Source organism: Lissotriton vulgaris, chromosome 12, assembly GCF_964263255.1.
Source record: "Lissotriton vulgaris chromosome 12, aLisVul1.2, whole genome shotgun sequence".
NCBI lineage: Eukaryota > Metazoa > Chordata > Amphibia > Caudata > Salamandridae > Lissotriton > Lissotriton vulgaris.
Window position 1 is genome coordinate 788,913,687 of NC_141700.1, and position 15,555 is coordinate 788,929,241.

General features: G+C 41.0%; 1 protein-coding gene across 1 annotated transcript in view; it reads left to right on the forward strand.

Moving 5' to 3' along the window:
* Positions 1 to 15,555, forward strand: part of TFR2 (transferrin receptor 2) — a 153,390-nt gene that overhangs the window by 113,018 nt on the left and 24,817 nt on the right. The window contains exons 11-15 of the mRNA XM_086946189.1: positions 2,584 to 2,703; positions 4,264 to 4,346; positions 5,247 to 5,310; positions 6,001 to 6,068; positions 7,054 to 7,130. Coding sequence (XP_086802315.1) covers positions 2,584 to 2,703; positions 4,264 to 4,346; positions 5,247 to 5,310; positions 6,001 to 6,068; positions 7,054 to 7,130 — 412 coding nt within the window. The remainder of the gene's footprint in view (positions 1 to 2,583; positions 2,704 to 4,263; positions 4,347 to 5,246; positions 5,311 to 6,000; positions 6,069 to 7,053; positions 7,131 to 15,555) is intronic.

A 15,555-nucleotide genomic window follows, 5' to 3' on the forward strand; every position in this document is an offset into this window, starting at 1 on the left:
CTCTGAAGCCTCTACCTGAATGCTAGCGGTAGCGCCGATCGAAAACGTCCTGAGGCCTGTTGTGGACTTGAGACCGGGACCTCTAGTTGGAATCCAGGCCGGCCGCTGAGCGATCAACAGCGGATGATTGCGGCGATTGGGTGCCGGCCGGAACACGTCAACCGGGAAGTGGCCGATTTTCGAGCTGTGCCTCGGCTGGACTGGCGGCGAAGCTTGGGATGTGCTGGCTGATTTTGGGCGCATCTCTCGGCTGTGTTCACACAGCTTGCCCGGCTACAGGGACGGCTCGTATTTAGCCTGGCGATCGGCGGGCGACTCCCGACCTGTTGTTCGCTTCTACACCCGACGGGGCACTTTGCCTTAAGAGCTGCTCTCAGGGTACTGACTTCCTTTGCCGCTACTGTAGCCCTACGCATTTCTCCCGGCCTGTGACGGTGGGACCGTGCAGGTGATCGCAACGGACATGGATATCGCCAGTCGGGAGGGGGCTGCATCCCGAGTGATTTCTGGACGGCTGGAGCGGACCGATGTTGTTGGGGTGAGGCACAACAGAGATGGCCGATATGGTAACCTGATGTCGGCTATTGCCGACCTCAGAAGTGCAATGGAATACTCTGCTCGAGATCTTGCCAGCAAATTCGATGCGCTTGGTTTTGGAATGGAGAGTCAGAGGCTGGCTGGACAGACAGGGCACAGCTTCACACCGCATCTCCTGCCTCTCCATTACAAGATGGCGGCCCGAGTGCCATTGATGAGACTCTTTGTCCGGTTGCATCCCCTGCTGAGGAACTTCTACATCCAGACCACGGTGTGGACTATGAGCCGGACTCTCGTTTGAAGCGCCCGCTCCGATCCTTGCTCCCTTCATACTGGAAGTCGCCGTTGCTGCCATTGGTGGACTTTGTGTCTTCCTTCTTTGACCCGACTCTGTCACATGCTACCTTGCCTATCTGCTTTCGGTCCTGGTTAGAGTCCCCGGAGCGCCTTGAGGCGGCCATGGCTGATGCCCGGTTACCTAATGTTGGTGTTTTTGGACTATGGTTCTCGCCCGTGCTCCATAATGCGAAGATGGTGTACTTTGTACCCTCCCTGGGATCACTGGATTTCCTTGTGCTTGACACGTCTGGGTGTTTATACCACAGTGACACTTTTGGACTACCGAACACGTCTTTCTCGGTTGCATTGATGTGCAGCGGCGGTAAGGAGAAAACGGGACAGGGATAAACGCTTCTTCCTACGGACTGGCAGATTCCTCGTTATTGACCGTGGCAGATGGGTGGCTTGCAGTTTTCTCTGCTGGTGCGGTGTGTTGACTTCGTGCTTTACACTGTTTTGCTGTGAACTGTTTCTTGTCACCGGACTACTTACCTTGTGTTCATATTGTACTTGCGGGAGGGTGCAGCCGAGAGACGGCTTCCCTTTGGATTTCCATAGTTCGCAGTGGTGGAGAAGAGAGAATGGGTCGGGGGTGTGCGCTTGTGCTCATGGTTTGATGGTTTCCTTGTTGCTGCCCTGGACATGTGGGTTGTGTGTTGCTACCTTTGACTACGCTGTGGGCTGCTTTTGTGCTTCCAACTTCTTTTGATTGTAATGCTTACCATCACCGGACAACATACTTTGTGCTGTTATTGGCCTTACGGGAGGGTGGTGCCGAGGGAGGGGTGGTGGACTCCTCCCCGCCTTTCTTTATTTAATGAGAGTTTTAGATTAGGACCCTTTTCTTACTCTCTATATTTCAGGACTCCTTTTATTGGGCGACAGGCACACTGCTAGGGGGGGGGGGGGGGGGGGGGTAGGCCGTAGCCAGCTGCAGGGGTGCAGGGTGGGGGGTGGATGGGGGGGTTTTTTGTTTTTATTTTTGGTTCTATGGGCCTTCTATTCTTTTTCTTTTTCTTCTTTTCTGGGTTTAGACGTTTATCTTCTAGGTGGTGCGCAGCAAATCTGGCATTTTGTTACATTTTGTATTTGTCTATCCTGATCGTACTAGGCCGGAACCAACTTGTTGTGCTGTGATATCCTGCTCCTGTCTATCCTTCAGAAAAAAAACTTTAAAAATTAGACCTCAGTACTCCTGTACCAGATCCTTTGCGCGTATTGTGTTGCAACGTACTGTATCTGTGGGCCTTGGGCTCTTTGCTGAGTTGTATTTACGATTTTTTATCAATAAAGGTCTTCAAAAAAAAAAAATGCTTGCCATGTTTTATTTTATTTTTAGTTACAGTTCCAAGTTGGATCAGTAACTTAAAGAAAAAAAGAGTGCCTGCATCATTTTGAAGGCACATGTATGCATGGTATGTTTACCTCCAAAACAACGTGGGTAGGCGCATCAGAGGCTTTTTGTTTTTAACTTTAGCCATGCTGCTCAGCATCACGGATGCTGTGCAGCGCGCCCAATATTCACCAAGGAAGGAGAGACCTGTTGGGGTTTGCCACTGCTTGTTTTAGTTAGGATTGCATACGCTTGAAGACATTAATAGAGAATATGCTCTGTGGATTTGAAAAAAGGCCCTGATTATGTATTTTGTATTGCATTTTTGTAAGCCTGACTAATAAAAAATAAAATTAAAAACTTTTTTCTTCCAGATCATTACATTGTGATAGGGGCGCAGAGGGATTCATGGGGCCCTGGAGCGGGCAAGTCTGGTGTGGGCACGGCCATTCTGCTGGAGCTGGCACGCACCTTTGCTTTAATGGTCCGAAATGGTAAGAGCCCGCGAGCAGGATCAAATAGTGCAGGGAGACGAGGACCACTGTCTCACTCTCTCTGCAGTGTTCCTTTCTTTACTCAATATTAAATGTACCCTGTGTCTGCTCCTTGTCTTTTTTGGATTAATTTATTGTCTTTGCATCTCCCCTCCTATGCTTGGAGAATGTTTACTGTGCCTTTCTTGTGAAAACCTGTACTCTTTCTGGAGAAGAAACTCACAGGGCTGGAAATTATGCTGCAGATTTAGACTCCAGAATTGTACACAACATATGTGGCCTCTAGAACCAGGTACAAGATTTTAGGTTAAGCCGCCAGAACTCTACTCAGTAATCCTGGTATGGCCTCCAGAACTGTACACAGCATTTGGTATGAGTCCTTCAACACTATACAGCATGCTCCACATGTGACCTCAAGCGCTGGACACAATACTTTTGATATCACCACCAGAACTAGACACTGCACTGCAGGTGTGATCCCTTAAACCGATAACAGTGTCACGCATGTGGCCTTCAGACCCGGAATCAATACTGCAGAAATGACCTTCAAAACTAGACACAATATTCTGAATGATGTCTTCCCAACAGGACACAATAATTTAGATGGAGTTTCAAGAGCTTGACACAACATCTGTCATGTGGCCTTCAGAAATGCTCACAATATTCAAGATGTTGCATTTAGAACTGGACCAGTATGTACTTCATAATGTGGCCCAGTACTTAGACACACTCTTCATACCAGCACAAAGTACACCATATGTGGTCTCCTCAGCTGGAAACACTACTGAAGATGTAACCTTTAAAACTGGTTGCTTATGAAACCACCAGAGCTGGACACAGTATTCCATATGTGACCTTCAGAACAGGACACAAGATTCCAGATGTTGCCTCCGGAACAGAAATTAATAATCCAGTAATGATCTGTAGAAGGAGACACAATACTACACATGTTTCCTCCTGAACCGCGGCTCAATACTTCACATGCATCCTCCAGAACTGAATATAATGCTACATATGTTCCCTTCAGGGAGGAATACAACGCTCCAGTTGAAGAACGCAGAACAGGCCCCATTTTCCAAGTGTGACCTCCAGTTCGAACTGGCAGAGGACTGATAATGAGACATTCCTATTGGTGTTTATAGTTTTACAAGATCATTACATATGCATTGCCACTCCTTGTGCACCCCACCATTCCTCTTGAATAGCTGCACAGTCTGGTAGTAAGGAAACATCTTTTCTCACATTCACTGCATGTATATCTTTTCAATACAGTGAAAGTTATTGTATGGTCATCTCTCGTACCTTGAAAAACATAATCCACAGAGTAGAGTCCTATATTTTGAGTGTAAGTGAGGATTTAATTTGCACTGTGTACGCTACAGAGATGCAGCACAGTCTCATTTTCATGCTAAAAGATGCTTTCTATACAGCTTTACAGGAGTAATAATCTGCTGCACCTTTACCCTCTCTCCAGTCACCCCTGCTCCCCCTGTGCGCCGTGAAGGAGCTGCTGTCAGTAGTGAAGCTCCAAGATAAGGTTCTCCCCTCTTTACATTGCAGGTTTTCACCTGAGGAGAAGTGTGCTGTTTGTAAGCTGGGAAGCAGGGGACTTTGGCAGCGTCGGGGCAACAGAATGGCTGGAGGTAGGCACATATGCTTCTTCCAAAGAAAGACCTCTCCCTCATAACCAGGGATTGTCTGAAGGTAGGAAGTCTTCTCAGTTCAAGAAGGTAGGCCCATATATCCAAACAGAGTAGCTGGAAGTCCTCTCTGTTCATAAGGTATCCGACCCTTTCGTCTATATGGAATGGATGAGATCAGGTAGCCAAGACTGTTTATAAGGTAGCCCACACCATCATGGACTGGCTGGAAGTAGGGAGCCATATGTGTTCAGAAGGTAGCCGCATTGAATGGTGGATGTTGGCACAGCTGCTTCTTCAGAAGACAATCCGCCCACTGATCTCATGAAGTAAGTGAAATTAAGTAGCTCTATGTTCAGTCGACAGTCCACTCTCACAGCCCCAAGTAATGACTTGAAATAGGCAGAACTGTCTGCTCAGAAAGTGGTCCACACTCTTAAACCCCATAGATGATCTGCAGTAGCCATTTCTATTTTTCGTCTCTATTTCCCTTCTTCTTTATGTCTTTGCTTTTTTCCCATCACTTTTACATTCATTTCATTTGTATGTCCTCTGTATTCTGTCTCTCCTTCTGCCCTTGCTTTATTCCCCTTTGGCACACTTTCCTGGTCACCATTTCTTTCCTGTGTTCCTTCACCTCTTTTTTTTCTGTACAATTCTTTTTCATTCTTTTAACTATCCCTTTCATTCTGTTTTTATCCATCTCTCTCAGATCCTTCTGATCATCTTTTTGCAACCGCTCCCTGACAACTCCCTCAAATGAGCCAGACCCCAAAGTAAATCCACCATACAGCTGAAAGACAGACACCCTGCAGCTGGCTTTATTAGGACACCCTGCAGCTGGCTTTATTAACACACCTTTTTCTTTGCATATCTTAATTACTGTCTATTTATTTCTTTCAGGGGTACCTGAGCATGCTTCACCTGAAGGCAGCAGCCTATATAAGCCTTGACAACGCTGTCTTAGGTAAATGGGGTGCATGGGTTAACTTGAGCCTGAAAGGACGGCGCAGTATTTGTACCGCAAAAACATTCCTGGTAATAATGACCCTACACATTGATTATCTGCATCACCTCCTTCTCTTCTGTGCAGAAAAGACCATACATTTCTCATAATAGCCAACACATGGTACAGTCCCTTCTTCCATTCGTTTGTCAGGGGATTCAACACCTGATTCAAGGAAGCAGTATGGGTGACCATTTTCATTGTGCAATACAAGCCTCTCAGTGCCAACAAAAGGTTTCATGGTGGCCTGGCATGCAGGGCTCGACCCCCGTGAGCCCAGTGCTAGAGTGACACCTGGCTGCACCCTATTCAGAGCAAACACAAGGAGGTGATGGACGGAGCGCTGACATTTTTCAAACACTCACAGATCTGGGTTTAATCCATCACCGTTCTTTAGCCCACTCTGCCACCCCAGTTCAGATCCAACTATATGCAAATCAGTCTGACCCTGTGCCTCATGGGAACAGTCCAGCCCGAACTGCCAAGCCAGGTCTCCCCCGGACCGGAAACAAGCACCCCATTCAGAGGCAGGACACTGGCACACGTCAGACACAGGGGAGGCGGGGGCTGACCCACTGCAGGGTAATCACACTGAGTGTCTAATGGAACCCTCTGGCTCGTGGCCCTAACCTCCCCACTTGTATGTTTCAGGAGATGAAAAGTTCCAGGCCAAGGCGAGCCCCCTCTTCAAAAGCCTCATCAAGGAAATCATCACAAAGGTGAGAGGCGGCTCGAGGGGCAACCAGAGCAGGCACTTACTGGGGGACAAGGGGGTTCTATGGTGAGGAGAAAGGGGCACAGTGGGCCATGGGCAGAGAGTGGGGCAGCAACTACTCATCACAGGTCAGGCAGTAGAAGCAGGAGCTTCAAGCACAGGGCAGACTGGGGAACACCATCAAGGGATAGAAAACAAACACAGGACAAAGCCGGAGAGTATGAAAGACAATTAAAGGAAGACTAGTAGGCGCTATGAAACGCATGCAAAGGCAAGCTGCTGGACTCAGACTCAGAGGCACAGGGAGGAATAAACTCATATAGAAGAAAGCTGCCAACATCAGAAGCACAGAAATAAACACTTAAGAAGCAAGCAGTTGGCATCGGAGATACAGCAAAATCTCCTCACACAGATGCAGCCAGCTGGCATCAGATATTCAGACTCAGAGGGAGACAGAGAGAGAGAGAGAGAGAAATGAACTTGTATGGAAGCGATCAGCTGGCATCAGAGGCTTAGACACGTAAAATGAGGCACAAGGAGTTGGCATCAGAGGTTCAGACACAGGGAGTGAGACACAAGGAGTTAAAATCAGAAACTCATACATGGGGCATGAGACACGAGGAGTTGGCATCAGAGCTCAGACACAGGGAGTGAGACACGAGGAGTTGGGCTCAGACACAGGGAGTGAGACACAAGGAGTTGGCATCAGAGCTCGGACACAGGGAGTGATTAGCATAAGAGACTCGTACACGGCTAGTGGACTCCCTAGTTCGGTGCCTATGGCCTAAATACAAAGATGGATTTGTAGACATCCAGAGCCAGCAGGTCCAGTCTAGTGATTGACACACTGACACAACCTGTGATCTTGAGCGCAATAGTGCACCTTCCAGGTTTGTGATAGCGCAGCGCTGGCAGGAACGGGCCAGCTAGGAAAGGAAGGGCTCAACAGTATGAAAGAAGGAGGTTTCACTTGCTTTTTGTGCCCACAGGTGGACAGTCCGAAGAGAAGTGACCAGAGCATCTATGACTTTGTAGTGCCTGAAGGCGAGGACTGGGAGAGCCATGTGTAAGCGGCCATTGCCCGGGTTGTGAGGGATGGTGCATGCTTCGCGGGCAGAATGCCATCGTTGTGCACTAACAGTACTGTTGATATCACTACTAAGCTTTACTCTGAATTAGTAGGGGCCCATTGTTCTCACTAAGTATACTACTCTGTATGAACAGTTACACATTGCTTTCAATAAGACAGTTTTTCACATTCACACTGCTCCATTGTTACTACCAGCACTGCTGTTAACAAGGCAGTCCCTTACTCTCTATTAATGGTTCTCATCAGTTGATAATGCTCCCTTGTGAATACTAATACACCTTGTTCTATAATAATATTGCTCTGTTGTTAATAGTGCTTCATTGTTATCACTACCATCTCTTGTTCTATATTATTACTGCTCTTAACTTTATTGCTAAGTGTTCTGTACTAATAGCGCTCGTTGTTAACACTAATACGCCATATACTACATGAGTGCTCCATTGTTAAAAGTGATCCAATGTTATTACAAATACCTCCTCTCCTAATAAGAAATTCCCCAGTGTCAATAATAGTGATCATCTATTTATTCCCTTTGTTGTTGTACGTTAATAGTGCTCGATTGTTAATAGTGTGCCAGTTTTAACATTAATATCTCTTATCCTATAGTAACAGTGCACTACTGAACTTTGCACCATAGTTAACATTATTGTAACCTCTTCTATACTAATAGTGCTCTATTATTTCAATTACTTCTTGTTTTATATTACTACTGCTCTGTTAATAAGAAGTTCCCTTGCTCTGTATTAGTAGTTCTCAGCAGTTAATACTGCTCCCTTGTTAACATTAACACACCCTGTTCTATAATAATAGTACACTGTTGTTAATAGTGCTTTATTGTCATAAACATCTCATTATATATTATCAGTGCTCTATTGTTAAGTTCCCCACCTTTAACATTATTGCTAATTGTTCTATATTAATAGTTTGTGTGGTTAATACAAATACCCCTTGTACTACATTAATACCTCCTTTCCTATATGAGAAATGCCCCATTGTTAATAATAGTGCCAATGTATTACCACTAATGCCCTTTGTTGTCGTAGAAATAATGGTGCTCGATTGTCAATAGTGTGCCACTGTTAACATTAATATCACTTATCCTATAGTAAGAGTGCACCACTGTGAACTTTGAACCATAGTTAACATTAATAAAACTTGTTCTATATTAATAGTGCTCTAATATTTCAAATACGTCTTGTTTTATATTACTGCTGCTCTGTTAATAAGAAGGTCCCTTGTTCTATTTTAGTAGTTCTCAGCAGTTAACAATGCTCCCATGTTAACATTAACACACAGTGTTCTATATTAATAGTGCTCTGTTGCTGATAGTGCTTTATTATCATGATCGTCTCATTCTATATTATCAGTGCTTTATTGTTATAGTTCCCCACCTTTAAAATTATAGCTAATTGTTCTATATTAATAGTTTGCGTTGTTAATACAAATACACCGTGTACTACATTAATACCTCCTCTCCTATATGAGAAATGCCCCATTGTTAATAATAGTGCTAATGTATTACCACTAATGCCCTTTGTTGCCGTACATTAATGGTGCTCGATTGGTAATAGTGTGCCAGTTTTAACATTAATATCTCTTATCCTATAGTAACAGTGCACCACTGTGAACTTTACACCATAGTTAACATTAATGTAACCTGTTCTATACTAATAGTGCTCTATTATTTCAATTACTTATTGTTATATATTACTACTGCTCTGTTAATAAGAAGGTAACTTGTTCTATATATAGTAGTTCTCAGCAGTTAATAATGCCCCCTTGTTAAAATTAACACACCTTGTTCTATAATAATAGTGCTCTATTGTTAATAGTGCTTTATGATAACGAACATCTAATTCTATATTATAAGTGCTCTATTTTTAATAGTTCTCCACTGTTAACATTATTACTAATTGTTGTATATCAATAGTGCACGTTGTTAATACAAACACACTGTGTACTACATTAATAGTACTTAACAATTAATAGTGAATCACTGTTACCACAAATACCTCCTCTCCTATATTAGAAAAGCCTCACAGTTAATACTGGTGCTAATATAGTACCACGAATGCCCTTTGTCATACATGAATGGTGCTCAATTGTTAATAGTGTGCCACTGTTGACAACATTAATATCCCTTATCCTATAGTAACAGTGCACCATTGTGAACTTTGCACCATAGTTAAAATTAATGTAACCTGTTCTATATTAATAGTGCTCTATTATTTGTACTACTTCTTGTTTTGTATTACTACTGCCCTGTTAATAAGAAGGACCCTTCTTCTATATTAGTACTTCTACACTGTTATTACTGTGGGCTCAAATTCATATTTACAGCAATTTCTTGCAGATATTCCGCAATTATGCTCGCCCAAATTCTCTGCACAAAATTTGCATTACTTGTATTTATTAAGAAAAATGCTACAGTTTTATAGTAATGATGTTGATAGCTTTGCACTGTCAACAGTATTACCCCTTCTGTGTTAATAGTGCTGCATAAGCAAAAGCGCTTCACTATGATCACTAGTGCTCCATTGTCAACACTACTGCCCAGAGTTCCGTATTATAGAACTATTTCTAAACTCCTTTCTTCTATATTAATAGTGTTTGATTGTCAACACTACTGGCCACAGTTCCATATTATGAGTGCCATTAGTGTCCGGTGTTAAGAGTGCTCTGTTGTTATCACTCATGCCCTGTGTAACTGTTCTATTATTAATAGTACTATTTCTAAAGTCCCTTCTTCTATATTAATAGTGTTTGATTGTCAACACTACTGTCCACAGTTCCATATTATTAGTGCCATTAGTGTCCGGTGTTAATAGTGCTCTGTTGTGATCACTCGTGCCCTGTGTAACCGTTCTATTATTAATAGTACTATTTCTAAAGTCCCTTCTTCTATATTAATAATGTTTGATTGTCAACACTACTGTCCACAGTTCCATATTATTAGTGCCATTAGTGTCCGGTGTTAATAGTGCTCTGTTGTGATCACTCGTGCCCTGTGTAACTGTTCTATTATTAATAGTACAATTTCTAAAGTCCCTTCTTCTATATTAATAGTGTTTGATTGTCAACACTACTGTCCACAGTTCCATATTATTAGTGCCATTAGTGTCCGGTGTTAATAGTGCTCTGTTGTGATCACTCGTGCCCTGTGTAACTGTTCTATTATTAATAGTACTATTTCTAAAGTCCCTTCTTCTATATTAATAGTGTTTGATTGTCAACACTACTGTCCACAGTTCCATATTATTAGTGCCATTAGTGTCCGGTGTTAATAGTGCTCTGTTGTGATCACTCGTGCCCTGTGAAACTGTTCTATTATTAATAGTACTATTTCTAAAGTCCCTTCTTCTATAATAATAGTGTTTGATTGTCAACACTACTGTCCACAGTTCCATATTATTAGTGCCATTAGTGTCCGGTGTTAATAGTGCTCTGTTGTGATCACTCGTGCCCTGTGTAACTGTTCTATTATTAATAGTACTATTTCTAAAGTCCCTTCTTCTATATTAATAATGTTTGATTGTCAACACTACTGTCCACAGTTCCATATTATTAGTGCCATTAGTATCCGGTGTGAATAGTGCTCTGTTGTGATCACTTGTGCCCTGTGTAACTGTTCTATTATTAATAGTACTATTTCTAAAGTCCCTTCTTCTATATTAATAATGTTTGATTGTCAACACTACTGTCCACAGTTCCATATTATTAGTGCCATTAGTGTCCGGTGTTAATAGTGCTCTGTTGTGATCACTCGTGCCCTGTGTAACTGTTCTATTATTAATAGTACTATTTCTAAAGTCCCTTCTTCTATATTAATAGTGTTTGATTGTCAACACTACTGTCCACAGTTCCATATTATTAGTGCCATTAGTGTCCGGTGTTAATAGTGCTCTGTTGTGATCACTCGTGCCCTGTGTAACTGTTCTATTATTAATAGTACTATTTCTAAAGTCCCTTCTTCTATATTAATAGTGTTTGATTGTCAACACTACTGTCCACAGTTCCATATTATTAGTGCCATTAGTGTCCGGTGTTAATAGTGCTCTGTTGTGATCAATCCTGCCCTGTGTAACTGTTCTATTATTAATAGTACTATTTCTAAAGTCCCTTCTTCTATATTAATAGTGTTTGATTGTCAACACTACTGTCCACAGTTCCATATTATTAGTGCCATTAGTGTCCGGTGTTAATAGTGCTCTGTTGTGATCACTCGTGCCCTGTGTAACTGTTCTATTACTAATAGTACTATTTCTAAAGTCCCTTCTTCTATATTAATAGTGTTTGATTGTTAACACTACTGTCCACAGTTCCATATTATTAGTGCCATTAGTGTCCGGTGTTAATAGTGCTCTGTTGTGATCACTCGTGCCCTGTGTAACTGTTCTATTATTAATAGTACTATTTCTAAAGTCCCTTCTTCTATATTAATAGTGTTTGATTGTCAACACTACTGTCCACAGTTCCATATTATTAGTGCCATTAGTGTCCGGTGTTAATAGTGCTCTGTTGTGATCACTCGTGCCCTGTGTAACTGTTCTATTATTAATAGTACTATTTCTAAAGTCCCTTGTTCTATGTTAATAGTGTTTGATTGTCAACACTACTGTCCACAGTTCCATATTATTAGTGCCATTAGTGTCCGGTGTTAATAGTGCTCTGTTGTGATCACTCGTGCCCTGTGTAACTGTTCTATTATTAATAGTACTATTTCTAAAGTCCCTTCTTCTATTTTAATAGTGTTTGATTGTCTACACTACTGTCCACAGTTCCATATTATTAGTGCCATTAGTGTCCGGTGTTAATAGTGCTCTGTTGTGATCACTCGTGCCCTGTGTAACTGTTCTATTACTAATAGTACTATTTCTAAAGTCGCTTCTTCTATATTAATAGTGTTTGATTGTCAACACTACTGTCCACAGTTCCATATTATTAGTGCCATTAGTGTCCGGTGTTAATAGTGCTCTGTTGTGATCACTCGTGCCCTGTGTAACTGTTCTATTATTAATAGTACTATTTCTAAAGTCCCTTCTTCTATATTAATAGTGTTTGATTGTCAACACTACTATCCACAGTTCCATATTATTAGTGCCATTAGTGTCCGGTGTTAAAAGTGCTCTGTTGTGATCACTCGTGCCCTGTGTAACTGTTTTATTACTAATAGTACTATTTCTAAAGTCCCTTGTTCTATGTTAATAGTGTTCGATTGTCAACACTACTGTCCACAGTTCCATATTATTAGTGCCATTAGTATCCGGTGTGAATAGTGCTCTGTTGTGATCACTTGTGCCCTGTGTAACTGTTCTATTATTAATAGTACTATTTCTAAAGTCCCTTCTTCTATATTAATAATGTTTGATTGTCAACACTACTGTCCACAGTTCCATATTATTAGTGCCATTAGTGTCCGGTGTTAATAGTGCTCTGTTGTGATCACTCGTGCCCTGTGTAACTGTTCTATTATTAATAGTACTATTTCTAAAGTCCCTTCTTCTATATTAATAGTGTTTGATTGTCAACACTACTGTCCACAGTTCCATATTATTAGTGCCATTAGTGTCCGGTGTTAATAGTGCTCTGTTGTGATCACTCGTGCCCTGTGTAACTGTTCTATTATTAATAGTACTATTTCTAAAGTCCCTTCTTCTATATTAATAATGTTTGATTGTCAACACTACTGTCCACAGTTCCATATTATTAGTGCCATTAGTATCCAGTGTGAATAGTGCTCTGTTGTGATCACTTGTGCCCTGTGTAACTGTTCTATTATTAATAGTACTATTTCTAAAGTCCCTTCTTCTATATTAATAATGTTTGATTGTCAACACTACTGTCCACAGTTCCATATTATTAGTGCCATTAGTGTCCGGTGTTAATAGTGCTCTGTTGTGATCACTCGTGCCCTGTGTAACTGTTCTATTATTAATAGTACTATTTCTAAAGTCCCTTCTTCTATATTAATAGTGTTTGATTGTCAACACTACTGTCCACAGTTCCATATTATTAGTGCCATTAGTGTCCGGTGTTAATAGTGCTCTGTTGTGATCACTCGTGCCCTGTGTAACTGTTCTATTATTAATAGTACTATTTCTAAAGTCCCTTCTTCTATATTAATAGTGTTTGATTGTCAACACTACTGTCCACAGTTCCATATTATTAGTGCCATTAGTGTCCGGTGTTAATAGTGCTCTGTTGTGATCAATCCTGCCCTGTGTAACTGTTCTATTATTAATAGTACTATTTCTAAAGTCCCTTCTTCTATATTAATAGTGTTTGATTGTCAACACTACTGTCCACAGTTCCATATTATTAGTGCCATTAGTGTCCGGTGTTAATAGTGCTCTGTTGTGATCACTCGTGCCCTGTGTAACTGTTCTATTACTAATAGTACTATTTCTAAAGTCCCTTCTTCTATATTAATAGTGTTTGATTGTTAACACTACTGTCCACAGTTCCATATTATTAGTGCCATTAGTGTCCGGTGTTAATAGTGCTCTGTTGTGATCACTCGTGCCCTGTGTAACTGTTCTATTATTAATAGTACTATTTCTAAAGTCCCTTGTTCTATGTTAATAGTGTTTGATTGTCAACACTACTGTCCACAGTTCCATATTATTAGTGCCATTAGTGTCCGGTGTTAATAGTGCTCTGTTGTGATCACTCGTGCCCTGTGTAACTGTTCTATTATTAATAGTACTATTTCTAAAGTCCCTTCTTCTATTTTAATAGTGTTTGATTGTCTACACTACTGTCCACAGTTCCATATTATTAGTGCCATTAGTGTCCGGTGTTAATAGTGCTCTGTTGTGATCACTCGTGCCCTGTGTAACTGTTCTATTACTAATAGTACTATTTCTAAAGTCCCTTCTTCTATATTAATAGTGTTTGATTGTCAACACTACTGTCCACAGTTCCATATTATTAGTGCCATTAGTGTCCGGTGTTAATAGTGCTCTGTTGTGATCACTCGTGCCCTGTGTAACTGTTCTATTATTAATAGTACTATTTCTAAAGTCCCTTCTTCTATATTAATAGTGTTTGATTGTCAACACTACTATCCACAGTTCCATATTATTAGTGCCATTAGTGTCCGGTGTTAAAAGTGCTCTGTTGTGATCACTCGTGCCCTGTGTAACTGTTTTATTACTAATAGTACTATTTCTAAAGTCCCTTGTTCTATGTTAATAGTGTTCGATTGTCAACACTACTGTCCACAGTTCCATATTATTAGTGCCATTAGTATCCGGTGTGAATAGTGCTCTGTTGTGATCACTTGTGCCCTGTGTAACTGTTCTATTATTAATAGTACTATTTCTAAAGTCCCTTCTTCTATATTAATAATGTTTGATTGTCAACACTACTGTCCACAGTTCCATATTATTAGTGCCATTAGTGTCCGGTGTTAATAGTGCTCTGTTGTGATCACTCGTGCCCTGTGTAACTGTTCTATTATTAATAGTACTATTTCTAAAGTCCCTTCTTCTATATTAATAGTGTTTGATTGTCAACACTACTGTCCACAGTTCCATATTATTAGTGCCATTAGTGTCCGGTGTTAATAGTGCTCTGTTGTGATCACTCGTGCCCTGTGTAACTGTTCTATTATTAATAGTACTATTTCTAAAGTCCCTTCTTCTATATTAATAATGTTTGATTGTCAACACTACTGTCCACAGTTCCATATTATTAGTGCCATTAGTATCCAGTGTGAATAGTGCTCTGTTGTGATCACTTGTGCCCTGTGTAACTGTTCTATTATTAATAGTACTATTTCTAAAGTCCCTTCTTCTATATTAATAATGTTTGATTGTCAACACTACTGTCCACAGTTCCATATTATTAGTGCCATTAGTGTCCGGTGTTAATAGTGCTCTGTTGTGATCACTCGTGCCCTGTGTAACTGTTCTATTATTAATAGTACTATTTCTAAAGTCCCTTCTTCTATATTAATAGTGTTTGATTGTCAACACTACTGTCCACAGTTCCATATTATTAGTGCCATTAGTGTCCGGTGTTAATAGTGCTCTGTTGTGATCACTCGTGCCCTGTGTAACTGTTCTATTATTAATAGTACTATTTCTAAAGTCCCTTCTTCTATATTAATAGTGTTTGATTGTCAACACTACTGTCCACAGTTCCATATTATTAGTGCCATTAGTGTCCGGTGTTAATAGTGCTCTGTTGTGATCAATCCTGCCCTGTGTAACTGTTCTATTATTAATAGTACTATTTCTAAAGTCCCTTCTTCTATATTAATAGTGTTTGATTGTCAACACTACTGTCCACAGTTCCATATTATTAGTGCCATTAGTGTCCGGTGTTAATAGTGCTCTGTTGTGATCACTCGTGCCCTGTGTAACTGTTCTATTACTAATAGTACTATTTCTAAAGT